Below are 16,451 nucleotides of genomic sequence, written 5' to 3'. Positions count from 1 at the left end.
CAATAAAAAATATCTGGAATTAAGGATCTACTGATGATCACGAAACCATTGTCGGAAAAACCCATCTGGCTTTTCGGGGAGGAAATCTGCAGTCCTCACCCGGTCTGGCTCACGTGTGACTCCAGAGCCACAGCAATGTGGTTGGGGGTGGAACAGTGCTGAGCACTGCTGCCTCAGAGCCACAGGGACCTGGGTTTGACTCCTGGCTTGAGTGACTGTCTGTGTGGGGTTTGCACATTCTCCCCATGTCTGCTTGGGTTTCCTCCGGGTGCTCCGGTTTCCTCCCACAGTCCAAAAATGTGAGGGTTTGGTTGATTGGCCCTGATAAATTGCCCCTTAGTGTCCTGGGGTGAGTGGGTTAGAGGGATTAGCAAGGTAAATATTGGGGTGATGGGGATGGGGCCTGGGTGGGATTGTTGTCAGTGCAGACTCGATGGGCTGAATAGCCTCCTTTGCATTGCAGGATTTCAATGATTTCTATGACTCTCAACTACCCTCGGACAATAAATGCTGGCCAGCCAGTGATGCCCGTGTCCCACAAACGAATTTAAAAAAAGCTGCTGAAATACTGTGCGGTGCCATGGAAACACCAGCAACACCGGAAGCACAGTGGGTTAGCACTGCTGCTTCACAGCTCCAGGGACCTGGGTTCGATTCCTGGCTCGGGTCACTGTCTGTGGGGAGTTTGCACATTCTCCTCGTGTCTGCGTGGGTTTCCTCCCACAGTCCAAAGATGTGCGAGTTAGGTTGATTGGCCGTGCTAAGAAATTGCCCCTTAGTGTCCAGGGATGCGTAGGTTAGAGGAATTAGTGGGTATAATATGTAGGGATATGGGGGTAGGGCCTGGGTGGGATTGTGTTCGGTGCAGACTCGATGGGCCGAAGGGCCTCTTTCTGCACTGTAGGGTTCTAACATTCTACCTTATGTCGTTTTTAGCTGATCCAATCAGAATAACTGCTCTGGGCAAGCGAGTCAATAACCGGCAGTGCCAACAGGGTCCGCCAAGGGCAGAGGACAGAAGGGCACACCATGATCTGGGCACAGCCTGGTGTGTCTTGTTGAGTGAGGCAACTTTCTCAGCTTTGTCACTCCAAAGAACTGCCAGCGGCAGCGGAACAGAAACCTGGGCCGGAATCTCCAACCCCGCCCACAGCCAGGATTCTCCAGTCCAGTTGCTCGCTGGCAACGGTGGTGAGGTGCGAAGAAACCCGGCCCTGAAATCTGTACTAAATTGTGTTGTGTTTATGATTAATGTTGGAATTCCAAACTTTGCTGAAGAGGAGGAACACGACAATGCTTTGCATTGCACGTTAAGTGGGAACAATTGGGACCAAACGTGGCAAATCACCCAGGGCTCAACAATTGGCCGAAAACTTGGGAGCGTTGTATGATTTTATTTAGGACAATTTTTCATAGAATCCTACAGTGCAGGAGGCCATTTGGCCCATTGAGTCTGTGCATTGACCATAACCCCAACTCAGGTCCTATCCCTCTAGCCCCATGCATTTATCTGAACTAATGTTGTCTTTAGCATATTGAAGAAAAGCTACAAACAGCAAACTTGGAAACAGCAACAATAACTGCAGTTGGTTCAAATGTTGGATTGATAGTGAACCAGGATAAGAACATAAGAAATAGGAGCAGGAGTAGGCCATCTAGCCCTTCGAGCCTGCCCCGCCATTCAATAAGATCATGGCTGATCTGAAGTGGATCAGTACCACTTTCCCGCTTTCTCCCCATAACCTTTAATTCCCCTGTCTATCAGAAACCTATCTACCCGTGACTTAAATATATTTAGTGAGGTAGCCTCCAGCACTTCAACGGGCAGAGAATTCCAGAGATTCACCACCCTTTGAGTGAAGAAGTTCCTCCTCAACTCTGATCTAAACTGCCCCCTCCCCTTATCTTGAGGCTGTGCCCTCTAGTCCTGTTGTCCTTTCTAAGCGGGAAGAATCTCTCTACCTCTACCCTATCCATCCCCTTCATTATCTTATATGTCTCTATAAGATCCCCCCTCATCCTTCTAAACACCAACGAGTACAGACCGAGTAAGTGGCCAGTTTCTAAGGTCCAGATTGTTTTATTGTTATTGCAAGATAAAGTCAGAGGGGGGAGATTTTCCATCCACCCCACTCCCCCACGGTGCGTTTCGTGGCAGCGGAGGAGGCTGTCTACTGGTCCCTGGCTGGATCTTCCGGTTTCACCTAACTCTCTAGTGTTCTGTCCCACTGCCGGGGCACCCGCCCTGCGGATGGTCGCCCTTTTCTGAATCAGAAGATCCCACCTGCGGGAAGAGCTGGAAAATCCCAGCCAGTGTCAATAAATCTTCTTCTCTCTGAGAGGCAGGAGTTTTTGCTCAATTTTAATTCTTTCTGGCTGTCTGCTTCGCTTTACACATTTGTGTTGGTGCAATGAAATGGAGCTAAAAATTCCAAAAAAATTATTTACGGGATGTGGGTGTCACTGGCTCGGCCAGCATTTATTGCCCATTCCGAATTGCCCCTCGAGGAGGTGGTGGTGAGCTGCCTGTTTGAACCCGCTTGCAGCCTCTGTGACGTAAGTACACTCACAGTGCTGTTAGGGAGGGAGTTGCAGGATTTCACCCAGTGACAGTGAACGAACGGCAATACATTTTCAAGTCAGGATGTTGAGTGGCTTGGAGGGGGATTCGTGGTGTTGGGGGTGGAAGGGGAGAAGAGGGGTGTTCGCATGCGTCTGCTGGCCTTGTCCTTCATTGCAGAGTTAATGTGAGCCTCACTTGTGGCTAATAAATAAACTTTACTTTACTTCCGGGCAGGCTAAGATTAGAACATAAGATCATGGCTGATCTGTCGTGGCTCAGTTCCACTTTCCTGCCCTCTCCCCATAACCCTTAATCCCCTCTCCTATCAAAAACCCATCAACCCGCGTCTTAAAAATATTTAGCGAGGCAGCCTCCACCACTTCAACGGGCAGAGAATTCCAGAGATTCATCACCCTTTGAGTGAAGAAGTTCCTCCTCAACTCCGTTCTAAACTGCCCCCCTTTTATCTTGAGGCTGTGCCCCCTAGTCCTACTGTCTTTTTTGAGCGGGAAGAGTCTCTCCACCTCTATCCTATCCATCCCATTCATCATTTTATACGTCTCAATGAGATCTCCCCTCATTCTTCTAAACTCTAACGAGTACAAGCCCAGTTTATTCAGCCTCTCCTCATAGCTCAATCCCCTCAACTCCGGTATCAGCCTAGTAAACCTCCTCTGCACTCCCTCCAAGGCCAAAATATCTTTATTAGGTCGCATGGCAATGTCATAACCTGCTGCCGAGCCGCCTCTGCGGTTATTTTACCAGCTGTGGACACTGGGTGGCCAATTGAGGTCTTGAAGTTGCCAATTCATGGCTACCTCAGGACCTCCTCCCACTGCCACCGATAAAGTCTCAGTAGCAGTGGGTGGCGGAGGGGCACAGGGGAAGGGATGCTATCTACACCGTGTGGTGAGACGGCCAAGTAAACCCAGACAGTCAGGCTGGCCTTTCGGCTGCAGGGGCAGGGTGGGTTCTCCTGCGTTTGGGCACCCACAATGGACGATCCCCCCTGCCCACCTCCCCCCACACCAGCGATCACCGCCCTCCACTTGTTATAATACCATTCAGCCCCCAGCTCCTGAATGGCAGCCCTCGACGTTGCCTGCTTATCTGGTGGAGCTAGGCTGACTCAACTTTGAAGCTGGCTTCCTCTTATAGAATTGACTCCCTCCAGTGCAGAACGAGGCCATTTGGCCCATCGAGTCTGTACCGGCCACAATCCCAGCCAGGCCCAATTCCCACAACCCCACATATTTACCCTGCTAATCCCTCTGACACCAAGCGGCAATTTGGCACGGCCAGTCCTCCTGACCTGCGCATCTTTTGGACGGTGAGAGGGAACCGGAGCACCCGGAGGAAACCCATGGAGACACGGGGAGAATGTGCAAACTCCACGCAGACAGTGACCCCAGGCCGGAATTGAACCTGGGTCCCTGGCGCCGAGGGGCAGCAGTGCTAACCGCTGTGCCACCCAGTGCTCCTCGGGGAGCCTGATCAAGTGGGCGGACATCTTGAGGGCGGACATCTTCCCAGTGGAAGCCATGACCTTTGTGACTGAACAGTCTCTGAGGGGCTGGTAGCCATTAATTGGCAACTTAAAGGTCTCAACTGGCTGCCAGGCCACCCAGTGTCCACAACTGGTAAGCTGCTTCCGAGCCAATTGGGGCTGGGCTCGCTCCCCTGACCTTTCACCCAGGAAGTGGACAGTTGGCTGCGTTAAGTGTTCTGGAACCAGTACTCTACCTGCCATTTCTCAGTGAACTCCTCCACATTGTCCGCTTGTGAGTGGTTGGGGAGAGTGAATTCATTTCCAGCCTCGTTGTCATTAGTCCCAAACAGACCAGCCGACAAACCTGCCAATGACAAGTACAAGCGTGAATAATTAACTCTGTTCAGTTATTCAGGGCCACAGAAAGCCGTGCAGAAAGAGGCCATTCAGCCCATCGTGTCTGCACCCACCCAATAAAAGAATCTAGTCGCTCATTCTAACCCCAGTTTCCAGCACCCTGGTCTCTGACCTTGCCGGTTTCCAGATACAGATCCAAGGAGATTTTAAATGAGTTGAGCATTTTAGCCTCAACCAGCGACTCAGACACTGAATTCCAGTTGCCCATCATAGAATCATTGAATTCCTACATTGCAGAAGAAGGCCATTCAGCCCATTGAGCCTGCACAATCCCACCAAGGCACCATCCCATAACCCCATGCATTTCCCCTAACCAGTCCCCCTGACATTAAGGGGCAATTTAGCACGGCCAATCCACCTAACCCGCACATCTTTGGACTGTGGGAGGAAACGGGGGCACCCAGAGGAAACCCACGCAGACACGGGGAGAACGTGCAAACTCCAAACGACAGTGATCCAACCTGGGATTCAAACCCGGGTCCTTGGCGCTGTGAGGCAGCAGTGCCAACCACTCTGCCACCGTGCCACTCCTTCATCACCCTCTGGGTGAGAAAACTTTTCCCCATGTCATCTCTCATCCTTCGACCAATCACCTTCAATCTGTGCGCCCCTGGTAACTGACCCCTCACTTAGGGGGAAAGAAGTCTTTACTGTCTACCCTGTCTACGCCCCTGATGATTTTGTACACCTCAATCAGGTCACCCCTCATCCTCCTCTGAAGGAAAACAGCCCAATCTCGCCTCACAGCTGCAATTTTCAAGCGCTGGCAACATTCTTGTAAATCTCCTCTACACTCTCTCTGTCCTTCCTGTGATGTGGTGACCAGAACTGCACACAAAATCCCAGCTGTGGCCTAACTATCTCTTTATATCTCTTCAATAAAATCTATTTTGCTAGCATTTTTACCCTTCATCAGGCTGTCTGATTATTACAACAGAGGACGATTAGTAGCAAACTATTTGTTTCTAACTTGGCGACCTGTTGCGATGATGTCATTGTGATTGACATGGCGGGGGGGGTATTGTCCAGCCGCACTCACCCCAAAACTGGAAAATCCCGCTCGACCGCAGTCTGCCTCCTGCCCGCTCCGATTCTGGTGGCAGTCAGAATGGGAAAATTCACCCCCCCCCGGGGAGTCTCTATAATTAGGGGAATGGGTGATGTCCTTTACAATCACAAATGAAAATCTTGAAGGAATTTGTTGCCAACAACGCCCCGGTAAAGGATATCGCACTGCGGCTGGACAGAAACTTGGAAAGGGTCGGGGTAAATCCAATTGTCACGTTTAAATTGGAAGAAGCAGGATGGAGCTACCACTGAGAGAGGATCAGGTGTTATAAGGGGCTGGTGATAAGGCACGTGAAAGGAATAAGCTGTGGATTCTGGCCTGAGCAAATTGGCTTGTGGCAGCTTCGTTCAGAGAATTAACACGTGGATAAAAGGCTGGTGCGGGAAAGAGAGGTTCTTTTTCATGGGGCATTAGCACCAGTTCTGGGACAGGAGCGGACCATATCAATGGGATGAACTCCAACTGAACTGGGATGGGACCCAAGTCCAAGCAGAAAGGGGAAAGACGAAAGAGGGAGACAGCAAGGCCTTTAACCTGAGTAAGACTGGGGAAATTCAAACACAATGGGGAAGGAAAGCACAAGGAAAGAGTTTAGTGAGGGATCACCCGAATAGCGGAGGAGAAAGTATACTTCTGAAACAGGACTCAAAGAGGGTGAGACATAAAGTGAAAGAGAATCTTACTAAAATAGAGTTAAAATATTATACAGCAATGCACACATTGTCTTGTACTAAAACATTTCCTTAGACGTCTCAGAAGGCTAAGGAAATTTGCTATGTCCACGATGATTCTCACCAACTTTTACAGGTGCTCCATAAGAAAGCGTTCTTTCTGGTCGTATCACAGCTTGGTATGGCTCCTACTCTGCCCAAGAAACTACAAAGCATCATGAATGAAGCCCAGTCCATCACGCAAACCAGCCTCCCATCCACTGACTCTGTCCACACTTGCCGTTGCTTTAGAAAAGCAGCCAGCATAATGAAGAATCCCACACACCCGGGACATTCTCTCTTCCACCTTCTTCCGTCGGGAAAAAGATACAGAAGTCTGAGGTCACGTACCAACCCTGCTGCCAACAGGCTTCTGAATGGATCTGCCTTGCATTAAACTGATCTTTCCGCCATTCAATGAGATCACGGCTGATCTTTTGGTGGATTCAGCTCCGTTTACTGCCGCTCACCATAACCCTTAATTCCTTTACTTTTAAAAATGCATCTAGCCTTGCCTTAAGAACATTCAATGAGGTAGCTTCAACTGTTTCACTGGGCAGGGAATTCCACAGATTCACCATCCTTTGTGTGAAGAAGTTCCTCCTCAACTCAGTCCTACATCTGCTCCCGCTTATCCTGAGGCCATGCCCCCTAGTTCTAGTTTCACCCGCCAATGGAAACATCTTCCCTGCTTCTATCTTATCTATTTTCTTCATATGTTTCCATAAGATCTCCCCTCATTCTTCTGAATTCCAATGAGTATAGCCCCAGTCAATCGCTCCTCATAAGCCAACCCTCTCAACTACTGAATCTTCTCTGTACCCCCTCCAGTGCCAGTATATCCTTTCTCAAATAAGGAGACCAAAACTGTACACAGTACTCCAGGTATGGCCTCGCCAGCACCTTATACAGCTGCAACATAGCCTCGCTGTTTTTAAGCTCCATCCCTTAGCAATGAAGGACACCTGAAAACCAACTCCTTGTGATTCCTGCACAAGGACACCCAGGTTGCAGTTTTTTACTATTTAAATGATAGTCAATTTTGCTGTTATTCCTACCAAAATGGATGACCTCACATTTACCAACATTGTACTCCATTTGTCAGACCCTTGCCCACTCACTTAGACTATCTATATCCCTTTGCAGACTTTCAGCATCCTCTGCACACTTTGCTCTGCCACTCATCTCAGTGTCATCTGTGAATTTTGACACACTGCACTTGGTCCCCAACTCCAAATCATTTAAGTAAATCGTGAACAATTGCAGTCCCAACACTGATCCCTGAGGCACACCACTAGTCACTGATCGCCAACCAGAAAAACACACATTTACCTCCACTCTTTGCTTTCTGTTAGTTAATCAATCCTCTATCCATGCTAATACATTACCTGTAAAACCGTGCACCTTTACCTTATGTAGCAGTCTTTGGCGCAGCACCTTGTCAAATGCCTTCTGGAAATCCAAATACACCACATCCACAGGTTCCCCATTGTCTGATATGCAATTAGTGTTCTCAAAGAATTCTATCAAATTAGTCAAACATGACCTGCCCTTCATGAACCCATGCTGCATCTTATCAATGGGACAATTTATATCCAGATGTCTCGCTATTTCTTCCTTGATGATAGATTCAAGCATTTTCCCTACTGCAGAAGTTAAACTAACTGGCCTACAATTACCTGTCTTTTATCTACCTCCTTTTTTTAAACAGTGGCATCACATTTGCTGTTTTCTAATCTGCGGGAACCCCAGAGTCCAGTGAATTTTGGTAAATTACCACTAGTGCATTTGCTATTTCTCCTGCCATCTCTTTTAGTACCCTGGGATGTATTCCATCAGGACCAGGAGACTTGTCTACCTTGAGTCCCCATTAACATGCCCAACACAACTAACTGCCCTTTCGTGATAATGATAGTTTTTAGGTCCTCACCTGCCATAGCCTCCCTGTCATCAATTTTTGGCGTGTTATTTGTGTCTTCCACTGTGAAGACTGACACGAAATACCTGTTCAATGCCTCAGCCATTTTCTCATTTCCAGTTATTACATCCCCCTTCTCGTTCTCTAAAGGACCAATGTTTACTATAGCTATTCTTTTTCATTTTATATATTTGTAGAAACGTTTGCTATCTGTTTTTATATTTCTGAGCTAGTTTACTCTCATAATCCATCTTACTTTTCTTTATCACTTTTTGTCATGGCTTTCTGCTGACCTTTAAAGATTTCCCAATTCTCTAGGTTCCCATCAATCTTTGCTACTTTGTATGTATTTTCTTTCAATTTGATACCCTCCTTTATTTCCTTAGATATCCATGGCAGATTATCTCTTTTTCTACAGTCCTTCCTTATCACTGGTAGATACTTTTGCTGAGCAACGTGAAACATTGCTTTGAAAGTCCTCTAATGTTCCTCAATTGTCCCAAAAAGTTTTTGCTTCCAGTCTAACTGAGCCAACCCCTTCCTCATCTCTTTACAGTCTCCTTTGTTTAAGCACAAGACACTGATATTGGATTTCACTTTCTCATGCTCCATTTATATTTTAAATCCAACCATACCGTGATCGCTTCTTTTAAGAGGATCCCTAACTGTAACATCATTAATTATTCCCATCTCATTAACAGGATCAGATCTCGGATAGCTTGTTCCCTTATCGGTTCCATGACATACTGTTCAAGGAAGCTATCGCGGATACGTTCTCTGAACTCCTTCTCAAGGCTGCCTTGATTGACCAATCGACATGTAGATTAAAATCCCCCATGATAATTGCTGCACCATTTTTACATACATCAGTTATTTCTTTGTTTATTTCTCACCCCACTATTATTTTGTAGCCTACAGACTATGCCGATCAGACACTTTTTCTCCTTACTATTTCTAATTTCCACCCAAATGGATTCAACCTCTTTTTCTGTAGAACCTACACCGTCTCTCACTACCGCCCTGATATCATCCTTAAATATCAGAGCTACACCACCTCCCTGACCTTCCTGTCGGTCTCTCCGAACAGTCTGATATCCCTGGATATTTAACTCCCAGTCGTGACCATCCTGCCACCATGTCTCTGTAATGGCCACCAAATAGTCCTCATTCACAATAATCTGTGCTGTCAACTCATTTAGCCTTGTTTTGAATGCTACGAGCATTCAGATAGAGCGCCCTAATGCTGGTTTTTGTACCTTCTTTTTGAATTCTAACACTTTCATTAATAACATCTCCTTCCTTTCTTTCTGATTTTTGATGTAATTGGAACCTTCTCCCCACATTTTGTCCTTGCTGCCTCCTTCTCGGACTCCTTACATCGGTTCCCATCCCCCTGGCATATTAATTTAAACTCTCCCCAACCGCTCTAGCAAACACTCCCCCTCGGGAATCAGTTCCAGTCCTGCCCAGGTATAACCTGTCCAATTTTTTCAGGTCCCACCTCCCCCAGAACAGTCCCAATGCCCCAGGAATCTGAAACCCTTCCCCTAACACCATCTCTTCAGCCACATGTTTATCCAATATATCCTGTCATCTTTACTCTGACTAGCACATGAAACCAAGAGTAATCCTGAAATCACTACTTCTGAGATCCAGTTTCTTAACTTTCTTCCTAGTTCCCTGCATTCTGCTTTTAGGACCTCATCCCTTTTTTTTTACCTATGTCGTTTGTGCCAATATGTATTACGACCACTGGCTGTTCGCCCTCCCACTTTAGGATGTCCTGCAGCCACTCTGAGACATCCTTAACCTCGTACCAGGAAGGCGACATACAATCCTGGAGTCTCATTTGCAGCCACAGAAATGCCTGTCCACTCCCCTTACAATTGGATCCCCTATAACTCTTGCACTGGCACACTTTTTACCCCTCCCCTCTGCAGCAGAACCAACCATGGTGCAACGAGTTTGGTGGCTGCTGCTACTTTCCTTAGAGAGGTCATTTCCCCAAAACAGTATCCAAAGCAGTATATCTGTTTTGCGGGGGAATGGCCACAGGAGATTCCTGCACTACCTGCCTATCTCTCTCGCACTGTGCGGGGGTCACTCATTCCCTTCCTGCCTGGGGAATCTCAGCCTGCAGTGTCACCAACTCTCTGTACGCACTATCCACAGTACTCTCTGACTTGCCGCTCCAGCTCTGCCGCTCGAGCTTCCTGATTAACAAGGGGATGAAAGGTTATCGGGGGTCAGCAGGGTTGAGATCACAATCAGTTCAGTTATAATTTTATTGAATGGCGGAGCGAGCTCGAGAGGGCAAGTGGCCTACCCCTGCTCTGAATTTGTATGTATGTTCATCATGTTATGAAAAGGATACAGAGACCTTGGGGACAGTGCAGAGAGGATTCACAAGGATGACACCAGAAAGACATGGGTGTACAGTTTAGGAAATGGTTGACAGGCTAGGTCCCTCCTTTCTCAAGAAGAAAAGGCTGAGGGGTAATAAGAACATAAGAAATAGGAGCAGGAGTCGGCCATCTCGCCCTTCGAGCCTGCCCCGCCATTCAATAAGATCGTGGCTGATCTGAAGTGGATCAGTTCCACTTTCCCACTTTCTCCCCATAACCCTTAATTCCCCTGTCTATCAGAAATCTACCTACCCGTGACTTAAATATAATCAATGAGGTAGCCTCCACCACTTCAATGGGCAGAGAATTCCAGAGATTCACCACCCTTTGACTGAAGAAGTTCCTCCTCAACTCCAATCTAAATTGCACCCCCCTTATTTTGAGGCTGTGCCTTCTAGTTCTGTTTTCCTTTCTAAGCGGGAAGAATCTCTCTACCTCTACCCTACCTAGCCCTTTCGTTATCTTGTAACTCTCTATAAGATCCCCCCTCAGCCTTCTAAACTCTAACGAGTACAGGCCCAGTCTATTCAATCTCTCTTCATAGTCTAACCCCCTCATCTCTGCTATCAGCCTGGTGAACCTCCTCTGCCCTCCCTCCAAGGCCAATATATCCTTGTGCAAGTGCGGCGACCAAAACTGCACACAGTACTCCAGCTGCGGCCTCACCAGTACCCTGTACAGTTGCAGCAAGACCTCCCTGCTTTTATATTCTATCCCCCTCGCTATAAAGGCCAACAACCCATTCGCCTTCTTGATCACCTGCTGCACCTGCAGACTGGGTTTTTGCGATTCGTGAACAAGGACCCCCAGGTCCCTCTGCACTGGAGCATGCTGCAGCTTTTCACCCTTTAAATAATGATCCCTCCTACTATTATTAGCATTAAATATAATTTAATCTGTTTTGCGGGGGAATGGCCACAGGAGATTCCTGCACTACCTGCCTATCTCTCTCGCTCTGTGCAGCGGTCACTCATTCCCTTCCTGCCTGGGGAGTCTGAGCCTGCAGTGTGACCTACCTCTCTATACCCCCGATAACCTTTCACCCCCTTGTTTATCAAGAAGCTCCTGGAAGCTCGAGTATCAGAGCTGGAGCAGCAAGTCATCAACTAGCACTAAATATAAAGAAGGACAGTAAGAGTTTTTACAAATATATAAAGAAGAGGAGGCTGGCTAGAGTGAATGTTGGACCCTTAGAGGACGAGAGGGGGGATTTAGTGGTGGGAGATGAGGAAATGGCTGAGGCCTTAAATAAGTTTTTTGCCTCTGTCTTCACGGAGGAGGATGCCAATAGTTTGCTGGATATTAAAGATAGAAGGATGGTAGGAGTTGAGGGCCTGAATGCGATCACTGTCACTGGAGAGGTAGTGCTTGATCGACTAGTGGGACTGATGGTGGACAAGTCCCCAGGACCGGATGGAATGCATCCCAGGGTTCTGAAGGAAATGGCAGAGGTGATAGTGGATGCCTCAGTGATTATTTACCAAAATTCACTGGATTCCGGGGAAGTGCCGGAAGATTGGAAGACGGCAAATGTTACGCCGCTGTTTAAAAAAGGTAGCAAAAGGCAGGGAATTATAGGCCAGTTAGTTTAACGTCTGTTGTTGGAAAAATGCTTGAATCCATCATCAAAGAAGAAATAGCGAGGCACCTAGAGAAGAATTGTTTGATAGAGCAGACGCAGCGCAGATTCGTTTCGGGGAAGACGTGTTTGATAAATTTATTGGAATTCTATGAGGATGTGACTCGTGCAGTGGACAGAGGGGAACCGGTGGATGTGGTGTTTCTCGATTTTCAAAAGGCATTTGATAAGGTCCCACACAAAAGGTTGCTTCAGAAGGTTAGGGTGCACGGAGTTGGGGGTAAGGTGTTAGCGTGGATAGAGGATTGGTTTTCTAATAGGAGGCAGAGAGTTGGCATCAATGGGTGCTATTCTGATTGGCGGTTGGTGACTAGTGGAGTGCCCCAGGGATCGGTGCTGGGGCCTCAGCTATTTAACATTTATATAGATGATCTGGAGAAGGGGGCTGAGTGTAGGGTGATGAAATTTGCTGATGACATGGAGATGAGTGGAAAAGCAAATTGTGCGGAGGGTGTGGAGAGTCTGCAGAGCGATCTGGATAGGCTGAGCGAGTGGGCGAGGACCTGGCAGATGGAGTACAATGATAGCAAGTGTGAGGTTATCCACTTTGGCAGGAATAATAGTAGGATGGGTTACTATTTAAAGGGCAAAAAACTGCAGCATGCTACGGTGCAGAGGGACCTGGGGGTCCTTGTGCACGAGTCGCAAAAACCCAGTCTGCAGGTGCAGCAGGTGATCAAGAAGGCGAATGTGATGCTGGCCTTTATTGGAGTTCTATGAGGATGTGTCTAGGGCGGTGGATAGAGGAGAGCCGGTGGATGTGGTCTTTCTTGATTTTCAGAAGGCGTTTGACAAGGTACCTCACAAGAGGTTATTGCAGAAGGTAAGGGGGCATGGAGTTGGGGGTAGGGTGTTAGCGTGGACAGGGGATTGGCTGTCTAATAGGAGGCAGAGAGTGGGGGTCAATGGGTGCTATTTGGATTGGTGGTCGGTGACTAGTGGAGTGCCCCAGGGGTCGGTGCTGCGGCCTCAGCTATTTACCATTTATATAGATGATCTGGAGGAGGGAACCGAGTGTAGGGTGTTGAAATTTGCTGATGACACCAAGATCGGTGGAACGGCAAATTGCGCGGAGGGTGTGGAGAGTCTGCAGAAGGATCTAGATAGGCTGGGCAAATGGGCCAGGAGCTGGCAAATGGAATTTAATGTTGGCAAGTGCGAGGTGGTCCACTTTGGTAGGAAGAATGGTAGGAAGGATTATTACTTACGTGGCGAAAAACTGCAGCAGGCGACGGTGCAGAGGGACCTCGGGGTCCTTGTGCATGAGTCGCAAAAACCCAGCTTGCAGGTGCAGCAGGTGGTCAGGAAGGCGAATGGGATGCTGGCCTTCATAGCGAGGGGGATTGAATATACAAGTAGGGAGGTCTTGCTGCGGCTGTATAGGGCACTGGTGAGGCTGCAGCTGGAGTACTGTGTGCAGTTTTGGTCGCCGCACTTACGCAAGGATATTTTGGCCTTGGAGGGAGTGCAGAGGAGGTTTACTAGGCTGATACCGGAGTTGAGGGGGTTGAGCTATGAGGAGAGGCTGAATAAACTAGGCTTGTACTCGTTAGAGTTTAGAAGAATGAGGGGAGATCTCATTGAGACGTATAAGATGATGAATGGGATGGATAGGATAGAAGTGGAGAGACTCTTCCCGCTCAGAAAGGTTAGTAGGACTAGGGGGCACAGCCTCAAGATAAAGGGGGGGGGGGCAGGGCGGTTTAGAACGGAGTTGAGGAGGAACTTCTTCACTCAAAGGGTGGTGAATCTCTGGAATTCTCTGCCCGTTGAAGTGGTGGAGGCTGCCTCGCTAAATATTTTTAAGACGCGGGTTGATGGGTTTTTGATAAGCGAGGGGATTAAGGGTTATGGGGAGAGGGCGGGAAAGTGGAACTGAGCAGCGACAGATCAGCCACGATCTTATTGAATGGCGGGGCAGGCTCGAAGGGCTAGATGGCCTACTCCTGCTCTTATTTCTTATGTTCTTATGTTTATCGCGATGGGGATAGAATATAAAAGCAGGGAGGTCTTACTGCAACTGTACAGGGCACTGGTGAGGCCGCAGCTGGAGTACCGTGTGCAGTTTTGGTCGCCGCACTTGCGCAGGATATTTTGGCCTTGGAGTGAGTGCAGAGGAGGTTCACTAGGCTGATACCAGAGATGAGGGGGTTAGACTATGAAGAGAGACCGAATAGACTGGGTCTGTACTCGTTGGAGTTGAGAAGGATGAGGGGGGATCTTATAGAGACGTATAAGATAACGAAAGGGATGGACAGGGTAGAGGTAGAGAGATTCTTCCCGCTCAGAAAGGACAGCAGGACTAGTGGGCACAGCCTCAAGATAAGGGGGGGTTGGGGGCAGTTTAGATCGGAGTTGAGGAGTAACTTCTTCACTCAAAGGGTGGTGAATCTCTGGAATTCTCTGCCCGTTGAAGTGGTGGAGGCTCCCTCGCTAAATATATTTAAGTCACGGGTAGATAGGTTTCTGATAGACAAGGGAATTAAGGGTTCTGGGGCCAAAGCGGGAAAGTGGAACTGATCCACTTCAGATCAGCCATGATCTTATTGAATGGCGGAGCAGGCTCGAAGGGCTAGATGGCCTACTCCTGCTCCTATTTCTTATCTTCTTATTTCTACCAAAGTGGATAACCTCACATTTGCTAACATTGTACTCCATCTGCCAGGTCCTCGCCCACTCGCTCAGCCTGTCCAGATCCCTCTGCAGACTTCCCACACGCTCCACGCAATTCGCTTTTCCACTCATCTTGGTGTCATCAGCAAATTTTGTTACCCTACACTCAGCCCCCTCCTCCAGATCGTCTATGTAAATGGTAATGCAAAGGGAGATCTTTAAAAGAATGAAAGGCTTTGATAGAGTGGATGCAGAGAGTATGTTTCCCCTCGTGGGGAAGAATATAATCCACAGCAGGGCTCGTGCTTGCTGAAATAATTGAATGTGCCGGCACGCTTCCTGCATCAAAATTAATGGGCGTGCGCTGATCCAACATCACAATCTCCAGGTCTGCTGATGGATGTTATCAAATTTAGCCCTCGACAACTTTCCACAGGTTCTTGGACTGTAACAACAATATTTATTCTGTTGTGAGCCAATTTTCCTTGGATGTTTTACAGTCGTGCAACGCAGCACGGGCTGTGGTGAAGCAATGTTTCTTAGGAAGTGGTTGATTCAGTCCAAGAACATGTTTTCTGAATGTCCCGCACATCGAGCGTGCCATCAATTTTGTAATTGTTCAGCTGCCGCAACCAGGCCAACTTTTCTTCTTTATCGTTTAAGTGTTTTGCTCTCTGTTCGGTTGGCTGTTTATACCCTTAATAACACAATTTGGCTCAAAGCAGAGTAAATAATCCCATTGTGTGAAAGGAACATTTCGGTTATGCCTTATTGTAGAATTCTGCTGCAGTGCCAACAGGGACATATACACCAACATACAAATTAGGGGCAGGATTAGGCCATTCAGCCCCTCGAGCCTGGTCCGACATTCAATAGGATCAGGGTTGAACTAATTTCAACCCCAATCCCAAATTCCTGCCTTCCCCCAATTAATCTTGCACCCTCTTGTTGGTCAAAAATCTATCTAGCCCTACGTTTAAAGGATTCAAAGATTCTGCTTCCATTGCCTTCTGAGTATATAAGAACATCAGAAATAGGAGCAGGAGTCGGCCATCTAGCCCTTTGAGCCTGCCCCGCCATTCAATAAGATCATGGCTGATCTGAAGTGGATCAGTTCCACCTTCCCGCTTTGTCCCCATAATCCTTAATTCCCCTGTCTATCAGAAATCTATCTACCCGTGACTCAAATATATTCAGCGAGGTAGCCTCCACCACTTCAACGGGCAGAGAATTCCAGAGATTTACCACCCTTCAGTGAAGAAGTTCCTCCTCAACTCCGTTCTAATATAATTCCTGTCTGCGTGGACTTTGCACATTCTCCCCGTGTCTGCTCCGATTTCCTCCCACCGTTCAAAGATGTGCGGGTTAGGTTGATTAGTCAAGCTAAATTGACTTTGGTGTTAGGGATTAGTAGGATAAACATGTGGGATTAAGGGGCTGGGGCCTGGATGGGATTGTTGTCGGGACAGGCTTGCTGGGCTGAATGGCCTTCTTCTGCACTGTAGGGATCCTAGGAAGGACCTCATGACTTTCTGAAAGAAAATATTTCTCCTCGTCACCGTCTCAATTGAGTGACCCCTTATTTTAAAACAGTGACCCCTGGTTCTAGATTCTCCCACAAGGGGAGA

The 16,451-nt window shown here is 47.9% G+C and overlaps 1 protein-coding gene across 1 annotated transcript in view; it reads right to left on the bottom strand.

Moving 5' to 3' along the window:
- apoltp (apolipoprotein lipid transfer particle homolog) overlaps window positions 1-16,451 on the bottom strand; it is a 293,932-nt gene that overhangs the window by 7,649 nt on the left and 269,832 nt on the right. The window contains exon 64 of the mRNA XM_080207085.1: window positions 4,307-4,416. Within this exon, the coding sequence (XP_080063211.1) occupies window positions 4,307-4,416 (110 nt within the window). The remainder of the gene's footprint in view (window positions 1-4,306; window positions 4,417-16,451) is intronic.

This window comes from Carcharhinus amblyrhynchos, chromosome 18 (assembly GCF_965287045.1).
Source record: "Carcharhinus amblyrhynchos chromosome 18, sCarAmb.v2.hapA, whole genome shotgun sequence".
Classification (NCBI taxonomy): Eukaryota; Metazoa; Chordata; class Chondrichthyes; order Carcharhiniformes; family Carcharhinidae; genus Carcharhinus; species Carcharhinus amblyrhynchos.
The sequence above is the reverse complement of the archived record's forward strand: the minus strand, read 5'-3'. Positions and strand labels throughout refer to the sequence as shown.